Here is a 24,949-nt window from a genome sequence, read left to right as displayed (position 1 = left end):
TGCTGCTTTCAAGCTAAGAAAAAGTCTCAAGCATGATACGCTGCTTGCAATTGACCTCGAGCTGTTGTTTCGAGTCGCAAGCCAGGCTTTTTTCCAATCTGGTCGCCACCGTGTCATCCTGGGGGCAGCACAGCCTAGTTATGCTGTAGCTTGAGGCGAGCGTAGAGCGCCTGCGATGTCGCAAAGTCATCAACCACAGAGCACTCGTTGCATACAACAAGAGTCTGTCCGCAACAATTGCGATCCGCCGTGTAGAGTCCACGGGTCACGGTCCCGGTATCCCGACGTCCAGGCTTCTTGATATGAAGCGAGCATGACCATACTGCGACATAGCGCGGAACGCTTGCGTCGCATCGACAGATCTAGTGTTTGTCGATTTGGAGGGCGCTTGTCTGCCTTGGCTTCCCGGAATTCAACATGTCGATATTGCCAGCATTCTGGGGACTCGTCGATGTTGGCTGGTTCTGTCTGACGCTACTCTTCTAGCAAAGAAGTCAAGGTTACCGTGTCGAGGTTTCAAAGCGCATTCTTGATACCAGATTCGTCAACTCAACACGGTTGACAGCTATTGTGAGGCTAGTGTTGCCCCTCGTGGTCGTTGGGAGCGGTCCGCTCACACGCACGAAGAATGAGCACCTCTTCCGTTGTCCGGAGCAAGTGCTGATCTGCAGAGTGCTGCTGTGACCTCTTAGGGCTGTCATCGAGTCCCCATAATTCCTGCACTCCAATATCGATGCTCGCATGATTGTGTCGTGGCGCCTTTGGTGCTCAGGGACAGAAGGTGGGCGGGGTAGATATTTCTTCGATTCACCGGCATGATCCAAATCCAGCCTCAGTTGTTCTGATCCAGTCGAGGAAGCTCGGGACTGATCTCGTTCCCACTTTTCTGTATTACCGCGACTTGCTTCGTAGCATATCCGGCCGGCTCGCTTGTTGGGCTGACTCAGCGCGTGTCGCCAAGGGCTGCTGATTCGGTCGAGAAGAAGGGAGCTGCATGTGGGTCAGTGACGATAGCTGCGGCGGCACACATTAGCTTTGCGATAGCGCTTTGATGCGCATACGGATCATTTTCAGGATACAAAGAGACCTTGCATAACGCCCCAGCGCCCTTTGTCGAGGAGGCACGCCTGCGTCATACCAACCCTCGACATTGTGCACTTTCCTTAAGAAATGGGACAAGGGACTGACTGATGTCGGATGACCTCTTGCACAAGCTCCTATGTGAGCATCTCTGCAGTGTTTTCGATTGCATCGTCGACGAGGGCGAAGCTGGCGCCGGAGGCAGGTGCTCAAGATGTGCTGATCCAGACCGGTGATTCGATGGAACACGATGAAGACACATGTGACCTTCATAAGATAAGAGAACTGGCTTTACAGCGACGAAGGAACGATCTCATGACGCAAGTCGGTGTTTGGGGTGGTGTTGTGAATCGGTGAAGCTCGTAGTGCGCCATCGGGGCACTAGCATCGGCAGCAAGCTACAGACAACATCACCGGTCACAAGTCGAACGGCCCACGGGAAGCTTTGAACTATAATCACCATAATTGAGAGGATCAGGGATACCTCAAGGTATCTTGTCACAAAACTGGTAGAAAGAACACTCTTTCGAACTATATGGACGTGAGTCAAGTTTTGACACACTTCAGGGAAGCAAAGATTCTCATTTTGTCTATCGAGGGACGTTGAGGCTCTCCAGACACCGGTATCAGAATCAGTGTCAGTAGCAGCAGCAGGCCATCCAAAGAGGTACTCAGCGCGCCAGGACGTACGACCGCCACCGTCGCCATCCACCCAGAGTGTCCGCCCAGCCCAGCCCACTTCCAACATGCCTAAATGCTATAGAGAACTACACTACACACAAGTATCTCAAGGCCTGGCACCACCACGCCAGGCTCAGTCGACCCCTCCTCGATGTGAAGGTCGTCCTCCCTCAGGTCTGAAAGTACGCCTTCGGGTTGAGATCACTGCCAGCTCCTACCGCCTGTCCAGTCCTGCCATGTTGTCCCCACGAATGACCTCGGGGTCTTCGTTGTCGGACTCGTACAGCAGCGAACCAGGCGCAGGCTGGAACGGCTGCTGCTCCCTGGGCCCCTGTTGGCGCGTGGCTGCATAGCTCTCGAGCTGTTCTACCCATTCCCGATACTCCGGATCTTCTTGTAGCTGCCGAATGATGAGATCGCGGACTCTGGCGACCTCTTCGTTGTAGCGGACCTCCTCGAGGTGGGCGTGGAGGCGCCGCTGGCGATCCAGCTCTTGCAGTTGCTGCTGCTGTTGCTGTCGTTGCTGCGCTTGCTGCCAGCGCAAGAGGAATCGGTGCACTGGGGGGAACAGTGCCCGGCGAGCGATGCCACGAGCCGCGAAGGCCATGACGAAGAATGTAGCCATCAGCATCACGAAGATGCCCAGGTCTGAGGCGGCGGCGTTCTCGTTGGGAGAGGGCATGTCGTAGTCTCCTATCGCGTGTTAGAGGGACGACAAAGATGAGAAGGCAGTGTGAAGGGTTCCAACCAGAGCTTACAGGAAGGAAGTTCTTGACGATCGACAGGTTTTCTGGAAACAAGGTGATGAGATATTGCAATAACGGTCACAGAAAGAAGCTGGGAGTCACGTTGGCAAAAGTGAGAGCATGTTTTGCTAGATCACATTCGTTCTTCGCCTTCACCTCGAGTCATCACACACTCAATGAAGCAAATCAGCACGGAAACAGTGCAACTCTGATCAGATCTATCAATTACTCAACAGTGCGGCGAATATGGTAAGCATTCCCGTCACAGTGCTGGAACATGATGACGGGGACCATCAACACTGATCATGAAAGATTCTCAACTGACGAGCCACTCTATCACGGGCTAGCAGCCAATATCAATCACGATGCCGAGAATGATGATAGTGTAGAAGGAGAGCAAGATTCGAGAAACCCGTGAAGCACATTGGCACGAGCGAGCAATCGAAAAGATAATTCGAAATTCTTGATGTATCTTCACGAACGTGCGGCTTGAGCTGGGAGGTGGTTGAGTCATGGTCATATTTCTATTGCATATCGTAGAGGCTACAGGATGGCTTTGATCCTCCAAGTGTATCAGAGCCTCTACGAACCATAGTGTGTCTACACACCCTATTAATCCTCCTCCAACGGCTCGCATAAGGCTCGCGGGACCATGATATCCACCACTCTTTTCGACCAGACTCGTCTCATAGTCTACCAAGCTCATGCTGCGCACCGAGGTTGTACTGTCCGACCATATCTCTCAGCAGCGCCTCGAGCGGCTCATCCTCGACGAAAAGCCTAGCAGTGTGATGATCCGTCGTGACTTGGTCGAATGGCTCATTCGATGTGAGCGCCTTTTGCCAAGCAGACGCGTGAGGGAACAGGTCGAGAATTACGTTCCAGTCGCGCCAGTTCTCGTCGCTCATCGGGATGTTCACGGCATAGACAACGTTGGAGACCATGGTATCGGTACAAGCAGGTGTTTGTAGCTCTGTGCCCATGTACTGGTCGAGCCAGACAAGGACCGCATCCAAGGTGTCGATATTTGCCACGCACTGGCTGCGAATCATGCGGAGAGGACCTAGGATGACAACACGCTGCGGCGTCTGGATTGAGTCAGCAGGTAATTGCTTGTGATAAGTGAAGCGCTTACTCCTGGTGGAGGTGTGACAGCTCTTGTCGAGAAGGCGGCAGAGAATGCAGCAGCTGGAGTTGGATTTGGGTCTGGCGTAGGAATCATCGTTGTCTGCATCAGTGGATAAAACGCAGCAAGGACAGCCGCAGAAGCTGTCGCAGGAACAGGATGCTGTTGAACGGCCACGTGCGTACTGGCACCGAGCATACTATCCACTGCGATGTAGTCGGAGCGGCTTTCGTTTTCCGGTAGAGCGCCCGCCATGAAACCAGCAGACGTAGGGGAAGGCGAAGTGGCGACTTGTTCAGGCTTTGCCCGTGACGGTACGTCGTGCTTAAAGTAGCTTCTGAACCTAGACACAGGAGACGTCGGAGTAGTAACTTCTTCAAGCTTGGCCCTTGGGATGGTGGGGAGCGATTCGGGAGACATCTTGAGCAGTCGCAAGTCAAAGGTATGGTCGGTGTGGGTGGGTTGATCAAAAGGTTATACAGCAAGAGGCTACTCAGCTGGCCCGAGCTTGGCGCACCAAGCTGGGCTTCACTTGCGTCTAAAATCTCCTCCCCAGCCTCTCCAAAAGATTGCCTCGAGCGCACGTGAGATGCGCTACCGAGAAAAGGCTACATTACACCATAAGGTTGATTTTAGCTGTCGCAAGCATACGCACATTGAATAGCCGCGTTATGGCCTGCTCTTGCTATGAGACGAGTTATCACGGCAAATCACATGTAATGACCTGAGAATCATCGATGCCCATATTCAGTTCTGTTACGAACTCTTCTCAAGAGACTCCCATTTGTATGTACCTTGTCTTTGGATCTCCTACATGCCACCCTTCAGCCACGACAGCCACCAACGTAACCAGCTTCAACAATCAAGTAATAGCAACACAGGACCTCCCATTCATTCCCAGATTCGATGTGTGAAAAGCCAGTGTGCACATGGTCCCGAGCGATCATTGATTTAGGTGTGGCTGGTACTATTTCTCGTGGTCAGATAACTATGACATACGGCACCATCAGGTCTTCCGGGTGGAAAGTGATTGATCACTTACATTTTGTAGACTTGAACAGATGATAGTCAATGTGCAAAGCTCTTGCCGACTTTGACCGAGCGGAGCTTGACTTGAGTCCGAAGTCGAGCAAGTCGACGATCGAAACAACGTTGCTTTTGTGCGTGGTACTGTGTAACGATGATGCTGGGAAGAGGCTAGTCGGGTCTTCTGGTTTCAAGCACAGCAATGCCGGATCCTGATGCTGATCATGGTATGTGTGGTGGGCAAGCCTGCACGCATAGTGTGCGTAGGGAAGGTCTGATTGTGTCAGTCTGGAGTCAGGAAAGACGAAGATCACATGTGCGACAGTTCTAAGGATGGTTACCTGGAATGACAAGAAGTCGGTCGATTGCTAGTGAGGTGACTCGAGTTTGGCAGGTGCCAGTGACATCGAGACAACGGCGTTCGAGACTGGCCGACGCTTACGGACGGCGCTTGTGTGATACAGACATCTCAGGGAAGTCGGTTTGTTCGGCTGACCTTGATATTCATCGATCGAGAGAGAGGAACTGCACTTGTGAGACTTCTACAAACAGGCTCAGAGTGAGATGCATACCTTGGCACGCGCGGTGCTGATACCTATGCTGTCATGCCGCACCTACAGTCGCCAATCTCACGATGCACACCAAGCGATGTGCTACATGAGAATGACGGCTGCAGGTGCGGCATGTCAGCACAGGATGTCAGACCAGCCGAGAAGCACGCACGGGTATCGTCTGCTGAGCTGGAAGGACGGTGGCGTGCAGAAAGGTGATGCTGTTATTTTCGGCAAGTGCTACAGTCAGGTTAATGGCTTCACCATACACCTGTAAGACGCCGATTACTTACTAATGCACGATGTAAGCGAGGCTGTGTGAGGGTGTGTGTGCCGATGTTGGGGGAGGGAATATGCCAGAAGAGGTTTAAAAGGGCGAGCCAAGAGCAGGTACACTAAGGCTACGTCATTGGCCCTGCTTGTTGCGTACTGACGTTTCCTGATAGCGAGTATCGTAAGGGAAAGAAACACTCTCAAGATGCACGAGATAGGCTATGTCACAATGCGGCTTCAACTCGAAGCTAGATCCTGCTTCTATTCGTGTTCTAGAACAAACTTATGTAACGCTTTGCAGGAACACAATCCTTTCTTATTTAGATACCTTGAGCGGGATTCTCCTTCCTCCTCCGCTACCATTCCATCTAGCTTCTCTTCCATCTCGCCATTGACAACGCCCTCCTCATCAGGGAGTGGATCTACGGACCGTACCACACATCCTAAGGAACATCATTTCGGTTTATTGATTTAGCATAGCTTTATGTAGGTACTCGGATCCAGCAGCAGAAGGGAACTTGGTTTCGCGTCGAAATCCCACAGCATCAAATAGTAGGCGGCGAAACACATGATTGAATACTCGGTTATTTTGAAGACAATGGGTTTCTGGACTCACATTGGTCAGTACCAATGTCATGACTATGCATGAACAATGTGCTCAAAAGAATTTAGCCTCCTGTACAGATTGTCCCTCCAGTAAAGAGCTTGGCCTGATATCTTTATCCATCGATCCCTCTCTCATCATCAGCTCTTCCTTGTAATATCGTAACGAAGGCCCCAAATTTGATGGAAAAGGTACCGGTCGATGGTGTGGAAGCCTTGGGTGTGCTGCCATGTGATTTGACTTCACGAAAGAAGTGATTGATCGCCCAGCGGTCATGTTATCCGATGGTAGTCGAAGCTGGGAGGTTGATGGACTAGTAGGGAGCGGCGGTACGATTGGGAAAGATGGGCAGCGATGGCTGGTATTGCTGGGCCTTGTCCAAGCCCTGGTAGGTCGCTGTGGGGACCAAGACCCGCTTTGACTGTACAACGAGTGAGGCAGTAGAGGGGCGGTTGTGCCGGTACTGAGATTGTGCCGACGTGACCGTCGATTTCGAATCGGGTCCGGTGCTGAGTCTTTACTGCTTCGCAGTCCAAGCCGACCTCGTACGCTTTTAGTTACTGTCTGTAGCGGAATCAGGCCCATCTGTTCAAGCCGCTCCTGCATGAGTCGATCCTCTTTGCGCTTCCGTTCTTCAGAAGTCATTGGGCGCTGCCTTCTGCGGAAGAGAACTCGAGTATACCAAGCGTACAACGCTGCGAGGGCCATGACGACGGAGAGGACCGCAAATGGTATCAGAACCCCAGCCACAACAACCTTCCAGTGCTTTTGTCCCCTGTTCACGATTAGCATTCCAGTCAATAAGATCCGTATCAGGTAGTAAGATATACCAGCTTTGCGGAGCTCCAACATGTTTTGAAGGCCCTTCAACGTCAGACGAGGTGGTGCCAGTCGGTGGTAACGCTGTCAAGGAGGTAGCTGATGCTACAGTCGCCACATAGGTAGATGATGCTGTACTTGGTACGGAGACCGTCGATTTGGCCTGGAATGACGAGGTGGGAAGTGTTGGTGTGCTTGTTGGAGAAACTATTGGAGACAGCGTCCAGTATGGACTTGATACGCCACAGAGAGAACCATAGTATCGTTCAACCAAGGTTTCGTCTTCATGACTGCAGCTGATACCACACATCTCGCCGACGTTGTTCAAGCTGCGAAGCCATTCGTTGCGGCAGAAACAGTCGACATAGGCAGTATGATTACCAGTGCCCAAGTAAGCGTTCGGAGGTACACAGCGAGAAGCAGTCTCCAACAGTGGTGTGCAGCGTTGAGCACATATGGGCAATATACCGAGATCGAGGAAAGGCTGAGCGGTATATGGGAGCGCGCTCGTGATGTGGAAGATGAAGGTAAGAACGGCGAAGACTGTAAGGAATTGCATGGTAGCAACTGATTACTCTTCGGTGAAGTAGGAGGGGGGATTTGTACATGCAGTAGCTGCAGTGGTGAGAGACTGTATAGCGAGGTAAGTTTGTGGTCACGGAGCAAGCTTAGGTAGGTACTGTTGCTGCTGGCTAGATAAACGCTAGACCGAAAGGGAGCGGACCCACATCAGGCAGTGCCTTGCAGACTTGCGCATGAGCCCAATTCATACCACTCAATTGGTTCGTGTAAGCATGTTGCTGCTTCACTCTCCTACAGCAGATGCTGGAGTCTCTCCGACCATTCATAATGACAACCACAATGTATACCGAACTCCCTGTTGAACACCTGCAACTGCGAGGAGGCAAATGTCTTTCTCACTCATCGCTTATATCTCCTCCTCGTACGCACCCTTCATCAGAGTGACTTTGACATTTTCGTGCGTCTCTCTCCTTAATCTCGATTCTCTCTCGGTTTATACACGTCACGCCAGCAGCATGATGATTTTACTCAAAGCTCTTTGTACCTGCACATGGTCTCTCAGATGATCTTCAGGCTGCGATGCGTTGTGTCACTGCTCTGCTGATTCATTACCCTGACGGGACGATGTCTTCGAAAGTGACCTCTGAGCTAATCATCAGCGTTGGCAGATACTTGAGATCTTCGGCGCACTGGCACATTGCTTCACTGTCTCCCAGAGCTGTAGTTTTGATGGTGCTTGTCGACTTCGCTCTCAAGCCATACCCCTCCAATTGCTTTCGATGCGCGTCCCAATCCAGATATGACAATCGCCTAGTCTGACGAGGGTAACAACACTAGCTTCGTAGGAGCATATCAGAAGGAGCTGACAGTGCATTTGGAAGCATGTGCATCCCTCAGGTTCGATTAGAAGAAGGTACACACGGGAGCCTTCTCTGCATACCAATGGCATTCATCAAGATAGAGCATGTTGTGAGAATTATATATTGAGAGGGAGTAGAGTATCACTGCTAAGCCACGCATTCTGAAATCAATCACAAACCACTGTAAACGCACCGTAAGACTGCACGGGTGGCGCAGCGCATCCAACAGAGTTACCAGTAGATACGCCGTTGAATGGGAATCCATGGTACTGATTTGTGAGAGTAACTCCGCAGCCCTGCTCTTTGAACAGTTGAAGATAGCAGCCTGCAACACCGGACTTGGCAGGAGCCGTCAGACGTGCAGTCACTGCACCATTGACAGGCTTTGATGGTCAGCTTGTTGTCACCCAACGTCGCCGGCAGAAATCTACTTACAATATTGGCAATAACGCACTGGGCCTGGGCGATTTCCCAAGTTTTCCCTGTGCCATCGCTAGTGGGAGGCTGTTGTATAACGTTAACATCGCCAAGAATCTTCACCGGGAGAGCTTGACGAACGGTATTGTGATCAACGCATGTATACGACGGATACACGGTGACTGATGCTGTGGCAGCGACCGCAGGAGCCTTAGCGGTACCTCCCTTAGCAGGAGCAGCGAAGGCGGTGCTGAGAAACGCGGCACTGGCAGACAGAATCTGAGAACTAAGGTTAGTCGGACAGCGAAGTAGGGTGCGAGATCAATGACTTACTGCTAAGAAATGCATTTTGAGTTGTCGAGAAGTATGCAGTATCAAGTGAGAGGAAGATAGGTAGCTGTGCTTTTTGACCTGAGATAGACGGGTACTTGGTTCTTCAGTGGAAGTGAAAGTAAGGCTTTTGAAGATGTCGATAAAGCTTCTTTTCCGCATGCGGTTTCAGTATTTATACATAGTGGTCGACTTCTAAGACGCCCACGTAAAATCGTGACGAGGCTAAACACCTGCGTTCTAGTCTCGGCGTTTGTGTGAAAAGCACGTCTGGAAGACTGCACGACCATTGTGCACAATCCCATTGAGTGGCTGAGAACTACGGCTGGGAATCTGGACTCAATGTGTCCGGCGTTCTCGGAGGTTACATACCTGGTAGCGAGGCAGCGCGTGGTGGGCTCCATTGTCCGTTCAATGCTGGATCCACTCCTATGGTATAGTCAGCGTGATCAAGGGCATTTGCCTGCGAAGCCCATCTCTATTTCGCACGCTAGGAAGATGGTCTAGAGGTCTTGCCAAGTGTAAGACAGATCTGGCACCTTTGTGGCGCTGTGCGATCGGCACTTGTTCGCTTGTTCATCTAAATCGGGCACAGTTGAATGTTGATGGCTAATTTAGTTGCATACTAGGTCTGAATCCGGAATCGTAATGTGAGGCTGAAGATATGGAGTAGGGCTGGACCGTCAGGGTTGCCGGCGCTATTCGCAACAGGTTAGCCGTATGGCTCTTTCCCTGAGGAGATCGAACATCAGATGTCAACTCTTTTGGGCAGTTCAAGACTTAGCCTGGCTTTGACATTGAATCTTGCAGTGGTTGCAGAAAGTGCACATGTTGCGACTGCCCATAGAAGGACCGTGCGATCTCTTTGTGACATTGGCAACATCTCTTGCAGGCTGAGAGTGCTAGGTGTTGGCGGCAAAGATCGCGGCGACCACGAAATGCGGGGTTCCGAACTTCAAGATCCAGCCGCTTTGTGACTGGTCCAGCCAAGGAAACGGATTGGTAACCGAGAATACGGAAGACGTCTCGGACTTGCCTTTACCGGACATCGAGCGTGCATCCTACATATGATCCGAACCTTCGGCCTCGCAAGCGACGCCGCTATAGTTGCACCGATGCGTTGCCAGTGGATTGAATAGAAGGAGAACGAGTGTGAGCGTGCATTTCCCTTCCCACTCGCCTCTCTCTGTACAAGAGCACTCGAAGCAAGATTCGCAACATCTCTGTCCGGATTCCCGGGAATCGATGTGTGCAGCAAAATGGGTTTTTCGATTGCTGTCGGGATATTGCTGTAGTGATCAGCTGTATCTGAAAGAGGGATACGGCTTGCTGGAGCCACACTTGTTTCGTGCTCCTCTTTCTCGACACGAAAACCACTCGAGTGATCGCTCACAATACTTGGTTGCTTATTTCCTACCCCGAGACTGTAGACGTGCTTCAAGACCCGCTGCCTCTAGTCAATCTTCGATCGTCAAGGGATCTCGGTCCCTTATGTCTGCATAGCGGAGCCTTCTGATCAATTGTATCGCTGCATCGCTAATTTTACTGTCTTGCTCAAGTGCTAATTTGAGCGTGATTTTACTGGCTTCTCTATCCCCTGAGACACCGCTCATACTCTGGTGTGATTGTCGGATCTGCGGTATTACTGGCCTTACTCATTTTGATAACGTGTTACGCTGTAATCATTGTGGTTGAACTCGATGTAGGAGACACGAGTGCCAATGGAGCGGTGTGTGTTCTCAAGGAAGGTTCTGCTGGCGCGCTCTCCTCCATCTACGGCAAGCACGAGTGTCCTGAGACAGCTGTACCTTCCGACGACAGATCTGGGTTCTCAACAGCTGGACTTCCTTCAATGTCTATATGAGCGGACAGTCTTCTTTTGGGTGGCGTACTGTCCTCAGGGTCGTAGTTGAACATGTTGATCATGGAATTTGCAACAACGCCGGTCGGATCGTTTATTGAAGTGCCGGGCAAGGGCACAATCGATGTTGGGACGTACACCTGCAGCGTTGATTGAGTACTTTATCCAATTGTAGATGGAAGTACGTATGTCAGCGGCGAATATGAAGAAGATGGTAATGTAATGCTGCTACTGCCTGGCGAAATCAAATCAGAACCAGAGACAGGACGTACGGGAATACGTTTGCCGGTATGTATCCTGGCTCCCTGCGCTGGAGACGTAGGTAAGGGCATAGATGAAGAAGAAGAAGAAGAAGAAGAAGAAGAAGAAGAAGAAGAAGAAGAAGAAGAAGAAGAAGAAGAAGAAGAAGAAGAAGAAGAAGAAGAAGAAAAGAAGAAGAAGAAGAAGAAGAAGAAGAAGAAGAAGAAGCAGACGCCATTTCGATTAATTGCATTGTTGTTTGGGAAAGTTATTGTACACAGGTGTGGTTGATGCTAGTGTAGGTGCAAATTCGGCGTCAGGACTGGATTTGACGACCCTACGCTTACTCTACAAACTGTTAGCATGCCGTATTGACTTGGGCTTGTAAGAAATGACCACTTTTCCGTTCTGGCGTATGATGCAGATAACATTGTAGCTCTAGGATCTTTAATAGAACAGCTGAAAAAAATGCGTTCATAGCGTCTGTTAATGCAGAAGAGAAGAGGGGATTCGCAAGATGGGTTGGATACCACACGGGTTTGGAGCGCGCAAGACTTTTGAAGGCGATGCTCGTGCTGAGAGCATCCTCAACGTCCTGTAACAAATTCCGTTATTCGATATATGGATGACTAGAGAATAGCTCAGTAGAGGAGTTCCCAATGTCAGGTCGTCCCGATTTGGATGGGGTCAAAAGTCCATACCAATCTTGTGTGGAATACTACCACGGGTACAACATCGGCGGCGAACATGTAGATAACATAACACAGATGATAAAAGACATGTAAAGACGGAAGAAGATATATGCAAAAACGTACAAGCGACTATACAATGCAGTCTCGGTGGTGCTGACCTGCAGACCATATCACCCACGTTTACTCACGTCCCCCACACGGCACAGCGACTCGAAATACTTTTTCGTTAACAGCATACTCTGCTCAGTTGGACTCGATTCTTCGTGATCGCCGCACAGCCACTCCAGATACACACCTGGCATGCCCAGACATCGTCCTTCTGTCCTTACACTCGACTCAGCTGTTAACACAAGTCTTTCGTCGCAAACTCGGAACACGAAAAGACAGCCTATAACCCACTGGATCGAGAGTACGCCGTGGAGGAAGGCGTATGCGGGTGGGTGCACAAGTGCGCAGACAAGCTCTTTGGTTGAAGGAGGGGTCAGAACCACTGGTGAACTACGAGAGGGTACGCTGAAGTGGCCAAAGTCTACATTTATGACGGGAGCGTTCTTGTTAGGCAGATGCTCATCTCTGCAGTGCTTGGCGACGTCTCCGCCGTCATTGAATGTTCCGTCAAGGTGAAGCCCAGTGTTCACTTTCGTGGACTGTTTATTAAAGTACTCACTGTGCTCAAAACATGGCGTTCCAGTCGCTGGATCTGTGTAGGTCGGTTCTGAGATGGTCTGCGTTTGCAAAGTTAAGCCTCGAAGTTCGCCTGCTTTGTTGCCGGTGCATGCGCTGTGGTGGGACGTGCACAGAGGCGGCCCGCTATCATGGCTGTCCGACATGACGAAGTACGCGATAAAGGGTCCTAGAGCAAAGAAAGTGCTGTAATGTCAATCCTTGCGTGCCGGGACGCACTGTGTGCCGGGACACTTTTCCTTCCGGTGGCTCGGAATATTCCTAGCACACTTGTACAATGACAAATACAATGCGTGTTCATTCTGCAGCTCTTATTCTCGCAGCACATCAGCGTCCGACGCCAAAAAGCGCGTTGTTGACCACGCTGTTGTTCGTTCTGTCAGCACCGTCCATCAACTGTCCTCTGATACCCCCCTGTTCGTTTGCGCCAGCATGTGGTTATGTAGTGCTCGGTGGCCTAGAAAGCAAGCCAATATGTGAAAGATCATGACTGCCGGCTGAGAGGGTTAAATCGGGGTATGGAGTGTGCTTCCCGGCAGTTTCTCCGCGCGAACAGCAAGATCATCGATACGAGTCTGACCAAACGTGCACGACTAGCGGCCCCTTGGCATGCAGTAGCTCACTCTAGCGTGCTGAGATATCTGTCATAGATAGTGCGCGCTGTGGCTGAGGGCTGTGGTCGAGGGCTGCGGCTCTAATAATCACCTAACCTTGGACAGCTCTTATTCCCGGTCGTGTAGTTATCCGTTTCCTTAGTAGTGCTCATTCCGTTACACCTGCGCAATTTTCTTACTACAGTAAATGCATCAAAGCTGTAGTTAGTTATAACGTACCCCACGGGCGAGCGGATCAACGGGCGAGCGAATCACTTTTGCCAAGCCCCCACCAAAGTATCCTCTACATACCAATGCCTCAACAACAACCTAATCTTAACGCGTTAAAGGAAGCTCAAATACAGCTTGCGCTTCAAGCTCTTAAACAAGACGCGAAACTCTCACAGCGACGCGCTGCAGCTATCTACAACGTTCCTCAAGCTACACTAAGCCATCGACTCACTGGACGACCTTCACGAGGCGATACTATGCCCAACTCACGAGGGCTGGATGATCTAGAGGAGCAGGTGATTGTTAATCACATACTTGAGCTGGAAGAGCGAGGATTTGGCCCTTGGCTGGCAGATGTGGCTGCAATGGCCAATTCTCTGCGCGCAGAGCGCAATCTGGGCCCTATTGGCACAAACTGGCCCAGTACGTTTGTAAAGCGTCAACCAGAGCTCAAAGTGAAGTTTAATCGCAGGTATGACTACAAGCGAGCCCTCTGCGAGGATTCTGGGGTTGTGCAGGGCTGGTTTTCCCTGGTGCGAAACACAAAAGCCAAGTATGGTATCCTAGATGACGACACGTACAACTTTGACGAGACAGGCTTCATGATGGGCCAGATCTCCCAGGGAGCAGTTGTTACAGCTTCAGAGAGACGAGGAAGGCCAAAGGCAGTCCAGCCAGGCAACCGGGAGTGGACAACGGTCATACAGGGTATCAATGCCAAAGGATGGGCCATTCCACCCTTTGTTATCTTCAAGGCGCGCCACCACCTCTCCGGCTGGTACAAGGAGGAAGACCTGCCCCAGGATTGGGTTATTGCAGTCTCCGGTAACGGCTGGACTACTAATGAGCTTGGTTTTGAGTGGTTGAAGCACTTTGACGCGCATACAAAGGAGCGTACTGCTGGTACCCACCGACTGCTGGTTATTGACGGCCACGAGAGCCACGAATCGCTCCAATTCCAGAAATACTGCAAGGATAACAAGATTGTTACTCTATGTATGCCTCCGCACTCATCGCACCTTCTGCAGCCACTTGATGTGGGCTGTTTTGCCCCTTTGAAGACAGCGTACGGGCGCCAAGCCGAATTGCTTATGCGCAACCGAATCAGCCACATCACAAAGACTGAGTTCCTGCCATGCTTCAAAGCAGCCTATAATGCGGTGTTTACCTCTAGCAATATCCAAGGAGGGTTTCGAGGTGCTGGATTGGTCCCCTTTGACCCAGAACGGGTCATATCAGCCCTTAATGTGAAGCTTCGGACTCCATCACCACCACTCCCCACCAACAACGTACCCTGGCAGTCGCAAACCCCCAGCAACACCCTGGAATTTGGGTCGCAATCAACTCTGATTCGAGAGAAGTATAAGAGGCAGCAGGGCAGCTCACCAAATTCTGTTCTAAGCGCGCTTGAGCACTACGCAAAGGGGGGAGCAATCTTATCCCACAAGCTGGTTTTAGCTCAACAGGAAATCAAGGAGCTTCGAGCGGCTAACGAGGCCGCCATGCGACGAAAATCACATAAAAGAAAGCGAGTTCAGAAGGAAGGGACCCTAATAGTTGAAGATGGGCAGCGGCTGGCAGCTCTAAAGGAGTTTGGGGCGCGTGGTGATGGGAAGAGGGCGAAGAAGCAGGTGCGCACTCAAGAGGGCGAGCCAACCCAACGGCGCTGTGGAAGGTGCAATCAGACAGGACACAACGCGCGAACGTGCAAGATTGATGTAGAAGAGGTCTCTGAATGATATTCCAGCCTGTACTGTACCGTGCAGGACCAAAGTGTGGTGTTTTGGGCCATGATGGGTCAAGTTTTGGTGGGGGCTTGGCAAAAGTGATTCGTTCGCCCGTTGATCCGCTCGCCCGTGGGGTACGTTATAGAATTATTAGATTTTAATGTTTACTACTGCATTAACGTTATTACCACCCTTAAATCAATAATTAATTAAGCTTTAGGCTCTTTATTGTTCATACACTTAAATGCAATTAGCGCTAGAAAGGCCCTTGGCCTAAGTCTGCTCGCCAGCTATCTAGTGTCTCGAGCGACGATTGTGTATCAGGATGTTGTTCGCCGAGGACTTGCTGACGCGACTGGAAGCATGGTTCCATCAAGGCAATAGCCTCCTTGTGACAAGAAAGCGACCACAGTGTATAGGCAAGGTTATGCATGCTGGTCAGCGTGTCAGGATGCTCGTCGCCAAGCACTCTCTTCGTTGTCTCCATCACTTGCACATCCAGCTCTTCTGCCTCTTTCCACCGCCCTTGATTCCAGTACGTCGACGCCAGGTTGGCAATGCTGGTCAGCGTGTCAGGATGCTCATCGCCAAGGACTCTCTTCCTTGTCTCCATCACTTGCACAAACAGCTCTTCTGCCTCTTTCCACCGCCCTTGATTCCTGTACGTCGCCGCCAGGTTGCCTATACTAAGCAGCGTGTCAGGATGCTCGTTGCCAAGCACTCTCTTCGTTGTCTCCATCACTTGCACATCCAGCTCTTCTGCCTCTTTCCACCGCCCTTGATTCCAGTACGTCGACGCCAGGTTGGCGATGCTGGTCAGCGTGTCAGGATGCTCATCGCCAAGGACTCTCTTCCTTGTCTCCATCACTTGCACAAACAGCTCTTCTGCCTCTTTCCACCGCCCTTGATTCCTGTACGTCGCCGCCAGGTTGCCTATACTAAGCAGCGTGTCAGGATGCTCGTTGCCAAGCACTCTCTTCCTCGTCTCCATCACTTGCACCTCCAGCTCTTCTGCCTCTTTCCACCGCCCTTGATTCCAGTATGTTGACGCCAGATTGGCGATGCTGGTCAGCGTGTTAGGATGCTCGTCGCCAAGCACTCTCTTCGTTGTCTCTATCACTTGCACCTCTAGCTCTTCTGCCTCTTTCCACCGCCCTTGGTTCCAGTACGTTGACGCCAGGTTGGCGATGCTGGTCAGCGTGTCAGGATGCTCGTCGCCAAGCACTCTCTTCCTTGTCTCCATCACTTGCACAAACAGCTCTTCAGCTCCCTTGTATTGTCCATCACTATACAGTGCCGTAGCACATTTTTGTGCAAGATCTAATCTCTCCTTGTCATCATTACCCTCACTGTGCGACAGTGCATACTGTACGTGGGGAAGCAGTCGCCTCCATTTGCTTCTGTTACTGTGATCGTCGTTTGGAAACACCTGGAGTAGCTGTTTGATTGTGCGTTGAGTCTGTTCTTGGAGTCTCCCCTCCGTCTGCAGCCTCTTTCGTAGCGCATCATGGACGAGTTGATGAACATCAAGTGCTGACTCAGCAGGTCGCCTTGTGACAAGCGCATACTGGTCGAGTACCTTAATTGCATCTTCGCGGGTTCGCGGCGAAGCTGCCTCTAGAAGATTTAGCGAGATGTCCTTTCGATCTACGCATGCAACGAAATAAAGAAATTCTGCAGCAACCGCGTTGCTCTGCTGGACGTGGTCTATAGAGAGTGATAATGTAGCAGCTACGGTCTTTCTCAGACCAGATTCCCGCTGCTTGTCTTCGCACGAGCCATCGCTGTACTTAAGAGCTGCTCCTTTATGCTCGTCTAGCTGTGCTTGGTACTGCTGCAGTGTTATGTTGCTTGCGTTCATGCACGCTGCCGCTTGCGACACTGCTAAAGGCAGACGCGATAGTTCCCTTAGCAAGTGCATGGCTCCTTGCTGCTCAGTGTTTGAAAGCGGCGCTGTCAGGCGGTTTTGCAGCATTCTCAGCGCTGTGTCTGGCGTCAGCTCGTGCAGCGCTATGACATTTTGTGGAATGAGAGCTTTAGCTATGTCGCTTTCTGTTGTTGTGAAGATGATAGAACACAGCTCAGAAAGTGGCAGAAAGTCGGCTGAGTCTGCAGCTTCTCTTGTATACGAGTCACTAGGCAGTAGAGCGGTGCCTTTTACGTTGTCGTAGATCAGCAAACACTGTCGCGCACTTATTGCTGCCACACAGCGTTTCACCACCTGCTTTGTGTCTGCCTGGTCATCGTCACAACCAGGTACGCTAAGCTTCCGGGCAACGCTTGCATATGACCGGGAGATGCTGTCTATGTCGCTTGCGTCCATCCAGAAGACCGAGCAGTCCTTGTTCTTCAGTCTTGTCCTGTGTGCAACCTCTAGCGCGAGCTGCGACTTGCCCGTTCCACCTAGCCCCACTATCGCTAGCATGGTAGTAGTCTGGTCATCGCTAAAGAGCCTTGCTTCAAGGTTGGCAAGCTGTGATTCGCGACCCACAAAAGACTCGTTTCGAGAGAAGGGAATGATCGATGGTGCGCTATCAGTCGCCTTAATCTCAGCCTGCAGTCTCCTTCGTGCACTCTCCTGTCCTTCGCCATACGTGACGGGCATGGAGATGCCAAGAAGTCCAAGCAGGCAGTACACGATGTCTTCTTCTTCGGTTGTTGTGCGCTTCTCGGCCCACCGCATTCGTTCCGATGTGCTGAACTGGTCTAGAGGACTGTTGCGCAGTGCCGCAAGCGGGATGCCGGTGATGTCGTGGAGTCGTCGATCGAGCGACGCTTTGTCACCTATGCGCTGTCCTTCGCGTGAGAAAAACTCGACCGACACTGGCGCGATCAGCTCTTGCAGCGTCCATCCTCGAGTGAACCATGGGCTTGCACAGAACGCGGCCTCCCAGTCGCTGCACGGGCTTGTAGGCGTCTCCGTCACAGCTGTCAGCGACACGTCTGACAGGAAGACGTAGCATCGGGCCGCGTTCCTGTACCACTGGAACATCGAGTTGATCGCCTTCGACCGCTCGTTGTTGTCCCATCTGTCGATGCAGCATGTGTCGAGCCAGAAGTACTGCAGCCCGTCCTGAGCCGCCTGCTCGGCACAAAACCTAAGCTTCTGGTAGCCCTCTTCTTTCTCTTCGTAGCTCCCGTTCAATACGTCTTCGATGAGCGCCTCGGAGTCGCTCCATCGATGCGACAGGATAGCGTAGGGCGGGATTGGCTTGCCGCGAAAGTCTGTCAAGATCAGTCTGTCCAGCGCGTCAAAGTGGAGAAGCCGCATGGCGGTAGTAGCTTGAAGTCTGGCCTGTAGAAGCAGATACGCAAACTACGGTTGTGGTAGTGAGAGTAGGATGACATAGCTGCATCAAGGCAGAGATGGCAGAGAAGGCAGAGAAGGCAGGCTGACGAGGCAGTGCATGCAATCAGGCTGCAGGTGCTGGCAGCATCGGGAGCCCAGCGTCTGCGCCGCCTCGCCTCCTCATCGGCGCTGAGACTGTCTCATGCAAGCGACGTCAGAGGGGTGCACATGTGGGCGATGTGCGATTAAACAGAGCAGATCTAACGTTATAAAGGATTGTTGTTGTGGCCTCTCGCACGGCTCTATGCAACGGAGGCACCTATGCGACGGGGATCGAGCATGACTATGGGAGCAGGAAACGGCTGCCTGCACGACCGGGAATAAGAGCTGTCTGAGGCTAGGTGATCAGTGGAGGCCGTAGTTGTTAGCCATAGCGCGCACTGCCCCCTCGGCGACATCTCAGCACGCTACTGCCGCCAGATGTCGCTTAAGACGCACGGCCGGTCAGATGCGTTTCGACGATCTTGCTGTCTGCACGGAGAAACTGCCGGGATGTGCCTCTACTACCCTAAACCAACTCTTTAAGGCTGCAGTCTTAGCTTTTGCTATCGTAGCTTTCTTTCTAGCCCACCGAACTCTTCGTAGATATGTACTGTCGCGAACAAACAGGGGGGTGTTAAAGAAGAGTTGGTAAACAGCAATGACAGAACAGGCGCCAGCATAGCAAATAACGCTCCTTTCGGCATCGGAGACTAATGTGCTAGGAGAGCGAGAGCTGCAGAACAGATGCGCATTACGCTTGTCTGCATACAAGTGTGCTACGGGTAATCCGAGCGGCCGGAAGAAAAAGTGTCCCGTTACACCGTGCGTCCCGGCACGCTTGGATCGACATTAAACGCGTCGATGCGGTATGCGAAGACTCTCTGGTATCGTTGCAGCAGCGGAGAGAGCTAGCCAGGACGTTCTTGCCTTAAAAAATAACCCCTAACATAAATGAGTGTTTCGGGTTATTGGACAAGAGACTGGGCGAGAGACTGGGCGAGAGACTGGGCAAGAAATGCAGCAGTTCATATACGGCCCAATTTCCATAATGATGAGGCTGAGTCGGTTGCGTCGGTTGATCTGCGGTAGGGATGTGTTGTCTAGAGTCAGGCACCGCTCACCGCATTCAGAAACTGCGGTCACTAACTGAACAGTGCTATTGTGCGTCGACTCTCCTCATTGAAGATACGACTCACCTCTACACTTCACGCAGCGTTGTCGCCTTTGTTCAATAACTTCGCATGTTCATATAACCGACTTTTGTTTCCTTACTTTTTGGTCTCTTTCGCCGTTTATCGCTTGTCAACATCCTTCAAGCGATGAAACAACTTACCTTGCCGTTCGTTTCATTGTTTCTGGCGCTGGCCGCCGTCCCATTCGCAGTCGCAGCGCGAGCCTGCAACAACGCCCCTGAACTGTGTGACATCTCTTACGACCAAATCACCCATCTGGGAGCGCATGACTCGCCGTTCTTGCGCGATGTCTCAACAGGGTTTTCTTCATTTGGCAACCAATTTTTCAACAGTACCGTACAGCTCAACGCTGGTGTCCGGCTGCTTTCGGCACAGATCCATCCCGCGCAGAACAAAGCTACAGGTGCAAGGGAGATCCATCTTTGCCACACGTCATGCGGCCTGTTTGACGTCGGGACACTCCAGCAGTGGCTGTGGGAGATCCATTTGTGGATGGCTGCAAACCCCAACGAGGTGGTGACGTTGGTGTTGGTAAACATGGATGGCATCAGCGCAAACGAGCTCCAAAGCGAATACGCCCGAGCAGACATTGCACACTTTGGATACGTGCCGCCAGATATCAGCCATCCCCCTCCGCCGTCCAGCGAGTTCAAGAAGACATGGCCAACACTCGGGGAGATGGTCAACAAGGGGGAGCGACTTGTAACTTTCGTACAGCCGCTGAATCCGGACAAAATGGTCGCGCCGTACCTGCTGAACCAATTCGACTTTGTCTGGGAGAATTCGTACGACGTCCGCAATGCTTCAGACTTCGCCTGCAAACCCGACCGGCCTTCCAACAAAACCACGGTCGACCAGGAACGCGACTCAGGCAAGCTGATGCTGATGAATCACATGCTGTACTGGCAGCAAGCGATGGGCATCGAGGTTCCCGACATCCGCAATATCAACGATACAAACTCCTGGGACAGAACAGGTGGGCTCGGGGAACATATGACGAAATGCGGACAGGAGGTTGCTCGACAGCCCCAATTTGTGCTGGTCGACTTCTTTAACGTTGGACCAGCAATCAAGGCGGTCGACATCTTCAACGGCGTCGATGAGCCTGTTGGACGACAGAATGTGACAGACCAAATCATGGAAGGAGGTGCAGGCATGAACTACTACGTGAGTGCTGGCGAGAAGATGGACAGCAATGCATGGGTTGCGCTGGTCGTGGCTATGCTTGGGATCGTTCTTTGTGCGTAGTTGTATACAGTAATATAGGTAGACAATGGAACAATAAAAGTCAGATGCACTACCTATGTATGTGTTGATGCGAGGCCATAATCAAATGCGGGGCCAGAGTACTTAACCTTATGGACTTGTCCACGAAATAAGGGGCGATCCACGCGGAGTTTGCGGAGGTGCCAAGGCAAATGTTTGCGCGGTTTGCAGCCGCGAGTTGCACTTGACACAAGCCCAGACCACGCCATCGATCGAGCACGAATCCAACGCAGTAGGCATGAACCGTTCGAGATTTTACATACCATCGGCAGCGCTTATTCGCGCGCTCGCGCGACCGCAACCTCTACGATGTCCCTCTACGGGTCATCTACCTGCGCAATTTGTTCGCTGCAAGAAGACGAAGGCAGCAAAAGCGCGAGATGCGGAGAAAGCACGCTTAGAGTCCGAAGCTCGAAAACAGCGACATAAACAGATGACGGATGGACAAAGTGATGCCGACGCCCTGAAAGCATCTCACGAGCAGATGATGCAGGAAGTCAAGAAAGACAAAAGGCTTGCCAGCCTGGTTGGACCACTCGAAAAGATGCTGGCAGAGCAGCAGGATCCAGAAAGGATGACGAAACGTTTCATACCGCCAGTGTTCAAAGAGGGCGAAGAGCCTCCCATCAATATATACGAAACCGATTACGCAACAGGCAAGAGGACGAAAGTGAAGCTTGGCTCGGTCGCAGAACAGAAAAAGCGGCGGAAGTTATACCTTATGCTCCAGGAGTGGTCGGATAATCCGGACTACGACTCTGGCGAGTTGGATAAGCGCATGATTGAAGGCCTGATGGCGGACCCGGCGTTCGCAGAACTGGCAGAAGACTTGAAGGAGATAAAGGACGACATCATGACAAGAGAGGAGATACAGAAGGCAGAAGAGCAAGCTCAAAAAGAAGCTCAACCAGCGATGGATGAGATTGGCGCTGCCTTGCGCACCACGATCCACGAATCTCTCACTGAGCTGATGAACGACCCAGATATTGGGGACGAGAGGGCGGATCTCCAGGCTGTGCTAGATAAACTGCCCGAAGTTGAGGACTTCGAGGACCCCGAGTTTCAAGCGCTCATGGACAAGGCCACTGAGAAGGTCAACAAGAATCCCAAGTTGCAAGCAAAACTCAGCGCTGCGAGCGAGAATGAGACACCGGAAGAAAAAGAGCAATGGGCCACTTTCCAGAAAGAAATTGATGGGACGACAGCCCCAGAATACAACAACGATACCTTTAATGATGAAGAGGTCGATGAACTGATACTTGAAATGCGCGACATACTGAAAAAGGAAAGTTTTGGAAGCGAACTTGACAAAGAGTTGGATGAGATGTTGTCTGACGTCGAGGGTCAAATGAATCTATTGAAATTGGAAGAAGCCCAATACGACACCGACAACTTTGTTCCTGAGCCCAACGAGGACGAGAACGAGGAAGACATCAAGCTTCTCCCACCCGAGTTAGCAGCCCAGATCGACAGGATCATAGCCGACCCGCGCATTATGGAGAGATTGGACGATCTTTCGAAGTTGATTGACGAACACAGGCCCCAGCGCGATCCGAACGACCTGACTCAGATCGACGCAGAACTCGCCCCCGACCCGTATGAGATGGCAGAAGTCCGCACCGCCACCCTGGCCCAGCGTATGGCCGCCGCGCGCGCAGACCCCGAACACGCCACCGCTTTGCGCAACCTGCGTGTCAAACTGCATCCTTCATACAACGACACCCCTGCGCTGAAATTGTTCAACCAGGCAATCGCATTTGCCTATGTCGGCGCCAATGACGATGTGCGGCGGGTGTTATGGCGTTCATACCAGAAGGCGCGCGCGCTGCCCACGTTCCTACACAATCTAAGCGACGATGCCTGGGATATCCTGTACTATAGCCAAGCAGTCACATGGACGGGTAACCAGAACAAGACGGATCATCTCAAGGAGCTGCTGCAGGATCTTGCGACCACGGGTAGGAGCGGGCCGCCGACACATCCGAGCACGCTGGGTCAAGTCCAGGAGGCAGCGAGGCTGGAGGCTGCCCAGAGAGAGCAGAGGGAAGATATGAGGGGAGAGCGCGAGGAGGTGGATGCAACTAGAGTGTAGGCACAGCGGAAAGACGATTTGAGCTTTAAGAACGTGTGTACTATGCAATGATACCCTCTTGTTTGTCGCGGAAGCTCGTTGCAGATAGCGCTACAAGTTCACAATGGGAAAGCCGATTCAGCGATACTGCTAAAGGAGTTGATCTAGGAGAAACGCCAGAGGTACCGCCGAAGAGTTCTCACGGACGTCCTGCAAAGAACAGTGGGTTGCTGTCGACCCGAAGTGCAGGTGTGCACGCCTCCTTCGTTGTACTTCGTAATTCATCTCCGAACGCATACCCTCAATGGGTACCAGATCATCTGAAGTATCACAGCTACTGCTACCTTGCATGCATACGCAGGACACAAGTATCTCGCATCTTACAAAATTGAGGATTGGTGTGACATGTAGACGGAGGGTAAGCGCGGAGCGGCTACGGATCCGAAGTCAACTCGGGGTGTACAGTTTGTTCGCAAAGACTGGTGCACACTTACTCTCAAACATGGCATACGCTGGCGTTGTTGATAGGGAGCATGACGGGAACAAAACGCACAGATCGTCGAGCACAACGCTGAAAGAAGCAAGAGTGATACAGCTCCGAAAGACATTCAGGATCGTCAACGCTCAAGAGCGATTAAGAGAGCCCTGCCTCATCTTTCAATCCGCAACTTTGACACAACCACATTGCGGTGGAATACAAGAGAGGGAGCGTTGCAGAGTAGGCCAGCAATGGCACCTAGACCACCAGTAGACAAGTTAGCCACAATGCCATATACACACTGATGGAGTCATCATGTTTCAATATTGCGTGCGATAAGAGGGAGGGTGACGCTTTGAAGTAGAATCTGTCACCAACCACCCCGCTACATGCTCTGGCAGGTGCACTGGATTTGGCAGGGGCAAGCGGGATTGTAATCTAGTTTTGGCGATAGGCGCAGAGACAGCGACACAAGTGAAGCAAATTGCACGCACTGTAGTACCTAGTTGATTTCTTTGTATTCGTGATCTCGGATACCGTGAACGGCTCCAGCTTGTGTAAGGGTATCTTATGCTAAACGCCGGAAATTCACTCTCATAAGTGTGACGCTGCCCACGTACTCATGTTGACGCCGAAAATGCAGAACAAGAGCTTCAAGCTTCTTGCTCATGATGACGCTGGAAAACGCACCGCCGTGACCGTCAGAACTTAAATCTCCTTGCCCATGATGATGTAGTCGGGCTTGATGACCCTCCTCCTTGTGACTCGATCTCCAGGACTGGTCATGTCTTTCACATATCCCTCTCTGGCATACAGTCTCCTGGCCCCTTCATTCACAGTGAACACCGTCAGCATCGTCTTACTGATCTTGACCAGGCGGGCTTGTTCCTCGGCCCAACGCAGCATGTGACCACCAAGACCTTGTCCTCGAAGACGGTCATCTAGATGGAGCTCGTAGATGTACTGAACTGGCCTCATCAAGTTGAGATCTTCATCTTCAGGTTCGAATCTGAAAGAAAGGAAGCCGATGATCTCGCCTGCGTTGGGTGAAGAGGAAGCCGGCTCGCTGACTTTGTTCGTACCCACATAGCCTTCTGCCTGGCGCACTAGAAGGTACATCATTTGCTTGTCGGACATCTCTAGCATCTTGTAACCGGGGTCCCAGCCTTTGCGTGATGACTGGTAGTCTTGCTGCGATGTCTTCGCAATGAGGTCGAAACACACTCCAAGCTCGGCGTTACTCATCATAACCGAACTTTTGAACTGGAAGCGGAGGGCAGAATAGATACTGAGGCCAACAAACTGCTGGAACGTGTAGGAGTATAGTGACTCGGGCGCATTGTGTGCCTCGAGGAACGCAGTGCGATGCCTAAGCGGAGTGTTTTCGGTTATGCTCAGCGCTGAGAGAGTGTTTTCTGATGATAGTGAGGTGCGGCCTCGAATTTTCTTGTCAGCTTCGGTGTCACTCTTGACATTGAGTGAAGCGTCCGGCTTCTGAGGTACGGTTTGCTGTTTGTTTGCAAGAGTCGAGGCTGTGGAGTCGAGCT

General features: G+C 51.7%; 9 protein-coding genes across 9 annotated transcripts; 2 read left to right on the top strand and 7 right to left on the bottom strand.

The window, feature by feature from the left end:
- Positions 1-1,975: 1,975 nt before the first annotated feature.
- C7974DRAFT_445619 (uncharacterized protein) lies at positions 1,976-2,443 on the bottom strand (the record flags this gene model as incomplete). Its single annotated transcript, XM_046145554.1, has 1 exon — positions 1,976-2,443. One exon carries the CDS (start codon positions 2,441-2,443, stop codon positions 1,976-1,978), a length of 468 nt encoding a protein of 155 aa, XP_045991640.1.
- Positions 2,444-3,193: 750 nt separating this feature from the next.
- C7974DRAFT_476574 (uncharacterized protein) lies at positions 3,194-4,053 on the bottom strand (the record flags this gene model as incomplete). Its single annotated transcript, XM_046146688.1, has 2 exons — positions 3,194-3,595; positions 3,643-4,053. 2 exons carry the CDS (start codon positions 4,051-4,053, stop codon positions 3,194-3,196), a joined length of 813 nt encoding a protein of 270 aa, XP_045991639.1.
- Positions 4,054-6,359: 2,306 nt separating this feature from the next.
- On the bottom strand, positions 6,360-7,465 carry C7974DRAFT_381275 (uncharacterized protein; the record flags this gene model as incomplete). Its single annotated transcript, XM_046140578.1, has 3 exons — positions 6,360-6,602; positions 6,637-6,862; positions 6,918-7,465. 3 exons carry the CDS (start codon positions 7,463-7,465, stop codon positions 6,360-6,362), a joined length of 1,017 nt encoding a protein of 338 aa, XP_045991638.1.
- Positions 7,466-8,455: 990 nt separating this feature from the next.
- C7974DRAFT_381274 (uncharacterized protein) lies at positions 8,456-9,053 on the bottom strand (the record flags this gene model as incomplete). The annotated part of the gene is made up of 3 exons (XM_046140577.1): positions 8,456-8,671; positions 8,724-8,984; positions 9,039-9,053. 3 exons carry the CDS (start codon positions 9,051-9,053, stop codon positions 8,456-8,458), a joined length of 492 nt encoding a protein of 163 aa, XP_045991637.1.
- A 1,897-nt stretch (positions 9,054-10,950) lies between these two features.
- Positions 10,951-11,427, top strand: C7974DRAFT_381273 (uncharacterized protein; the record flags this gene model as incomplete). Its single annotated transcript, XM_046140576.1, has 4 exons — positions 10,951-11,030; positions 11,072-11,077; positions 11,150-11,184; positions 11,219-11,427. The coding sequence occupies 4 exons, from the start codon at positions 10,951-10,953 to the stop codon at positions 11,425-11,427; spliced, it is 330 nt and encodes a 109-aa protein (XP_045991636.1).
- Positions 11,428-11,804: 377 nt separating this feature from the next.
- Positions 11,805-13,029, bottom strand: C7974DRAFT_406316 (uncharacterized protein). Its single transcript, XM_046143132.1, has one exon. It carries the CDS (start codon positions 12,656-12,658, stop codon positions 11,999-12,001), a length of 660 nt encoding a protein of 219 aa, XP_045991635.1. The 5' UTR covers positions 12,659-13,029; the 3' UTR covers positions 11,805-11,998.
- A 2,290-nt stretch (positions 13,030-15,319) lies between these two features.
- C7974DRAFT_429242 (kinesin light chain) lies at positions 15,320-18,334 on the bottom strand (the record flags this gene model as incomplete). Its single annotated transcript, XM_046144630.1, has 1 exon — positions 15,320-18,334. The coding sequence occupies one exon, from the start codon at positions 18,332-18,334 to the stop codon at positions 15,320-15,322; it is 3,015 nt and encodes a 1,004-aa protein (XP_045991634.1).
- A 1,379-nt stretch (positions 18,335-19,713) lies between these two features.
- Positions 19,714-22,945, top strand: C7974DRAFT_381270 (uncharacterized protein; the record flags this gene model as incomplete). The annotated part of the gene is made up of 3 exons (XM_046140575.1): positions 19,714-20,754; positions 20,854-20,892; positions 21,053-22,945. The coding sequence occupies 3 exons, from the start codon at positions 19,714-19,716 to the stop codon at positions 22,943-22,945; spliced, it is 2,973 nt and encodes a 990-aa protein (XP_045991633.1).
- Positions 22,946-24,110: 1,165 nt separating this feature from the next.
- On the bottom strand, positions 24,111-24,647 carry C7974DRAFT_438021 (acyl-CoA N-acyltransferase; the record flags this gene model as incomplete). Its single annotated transcript, XM_046145232.1, has 1 exon — positions 24,111-24,647. One exon carries the CDS (start codon positions 24,645-24,647, stop codon positions 24,111-24,113), a length of 537 nt encoding a protein of 178 aa, XP_045991632.1.
- Positions 24,648-24,949: the final 302 nt, after the last annotated feature.

The sequence above is a fragment of the Boeremia exigua genome (genome assembly GCF_020726555.1).
Source record: "Boeremia exigua strain MPI-SDFR-AT-0100 chromosome Unknown C7974scaffold_15, whole genome shotgun sequence".
In the NCBI taxonomy this organism is placed as follows: Eukaryota; Fungi; Ascomycota; class Dothideomycetes; order Pleosporales; family Didymellaceae; genus Boeremia; species Boeremia exigua.
This window is presented reverse-complemented; position numbering and strand designations above follow the sequence as displayed.

Bases quoted from the DNA above. Each gene is read 5' to 3' on its own strand.
- C7974DRAFT_406316 (XM_046143132.1), bottom strand. From the start codon at position 12,658: ATGTCGGACAGCCATGATAGCGGGCCGCCTCTGTGCACGTCCCACCAC.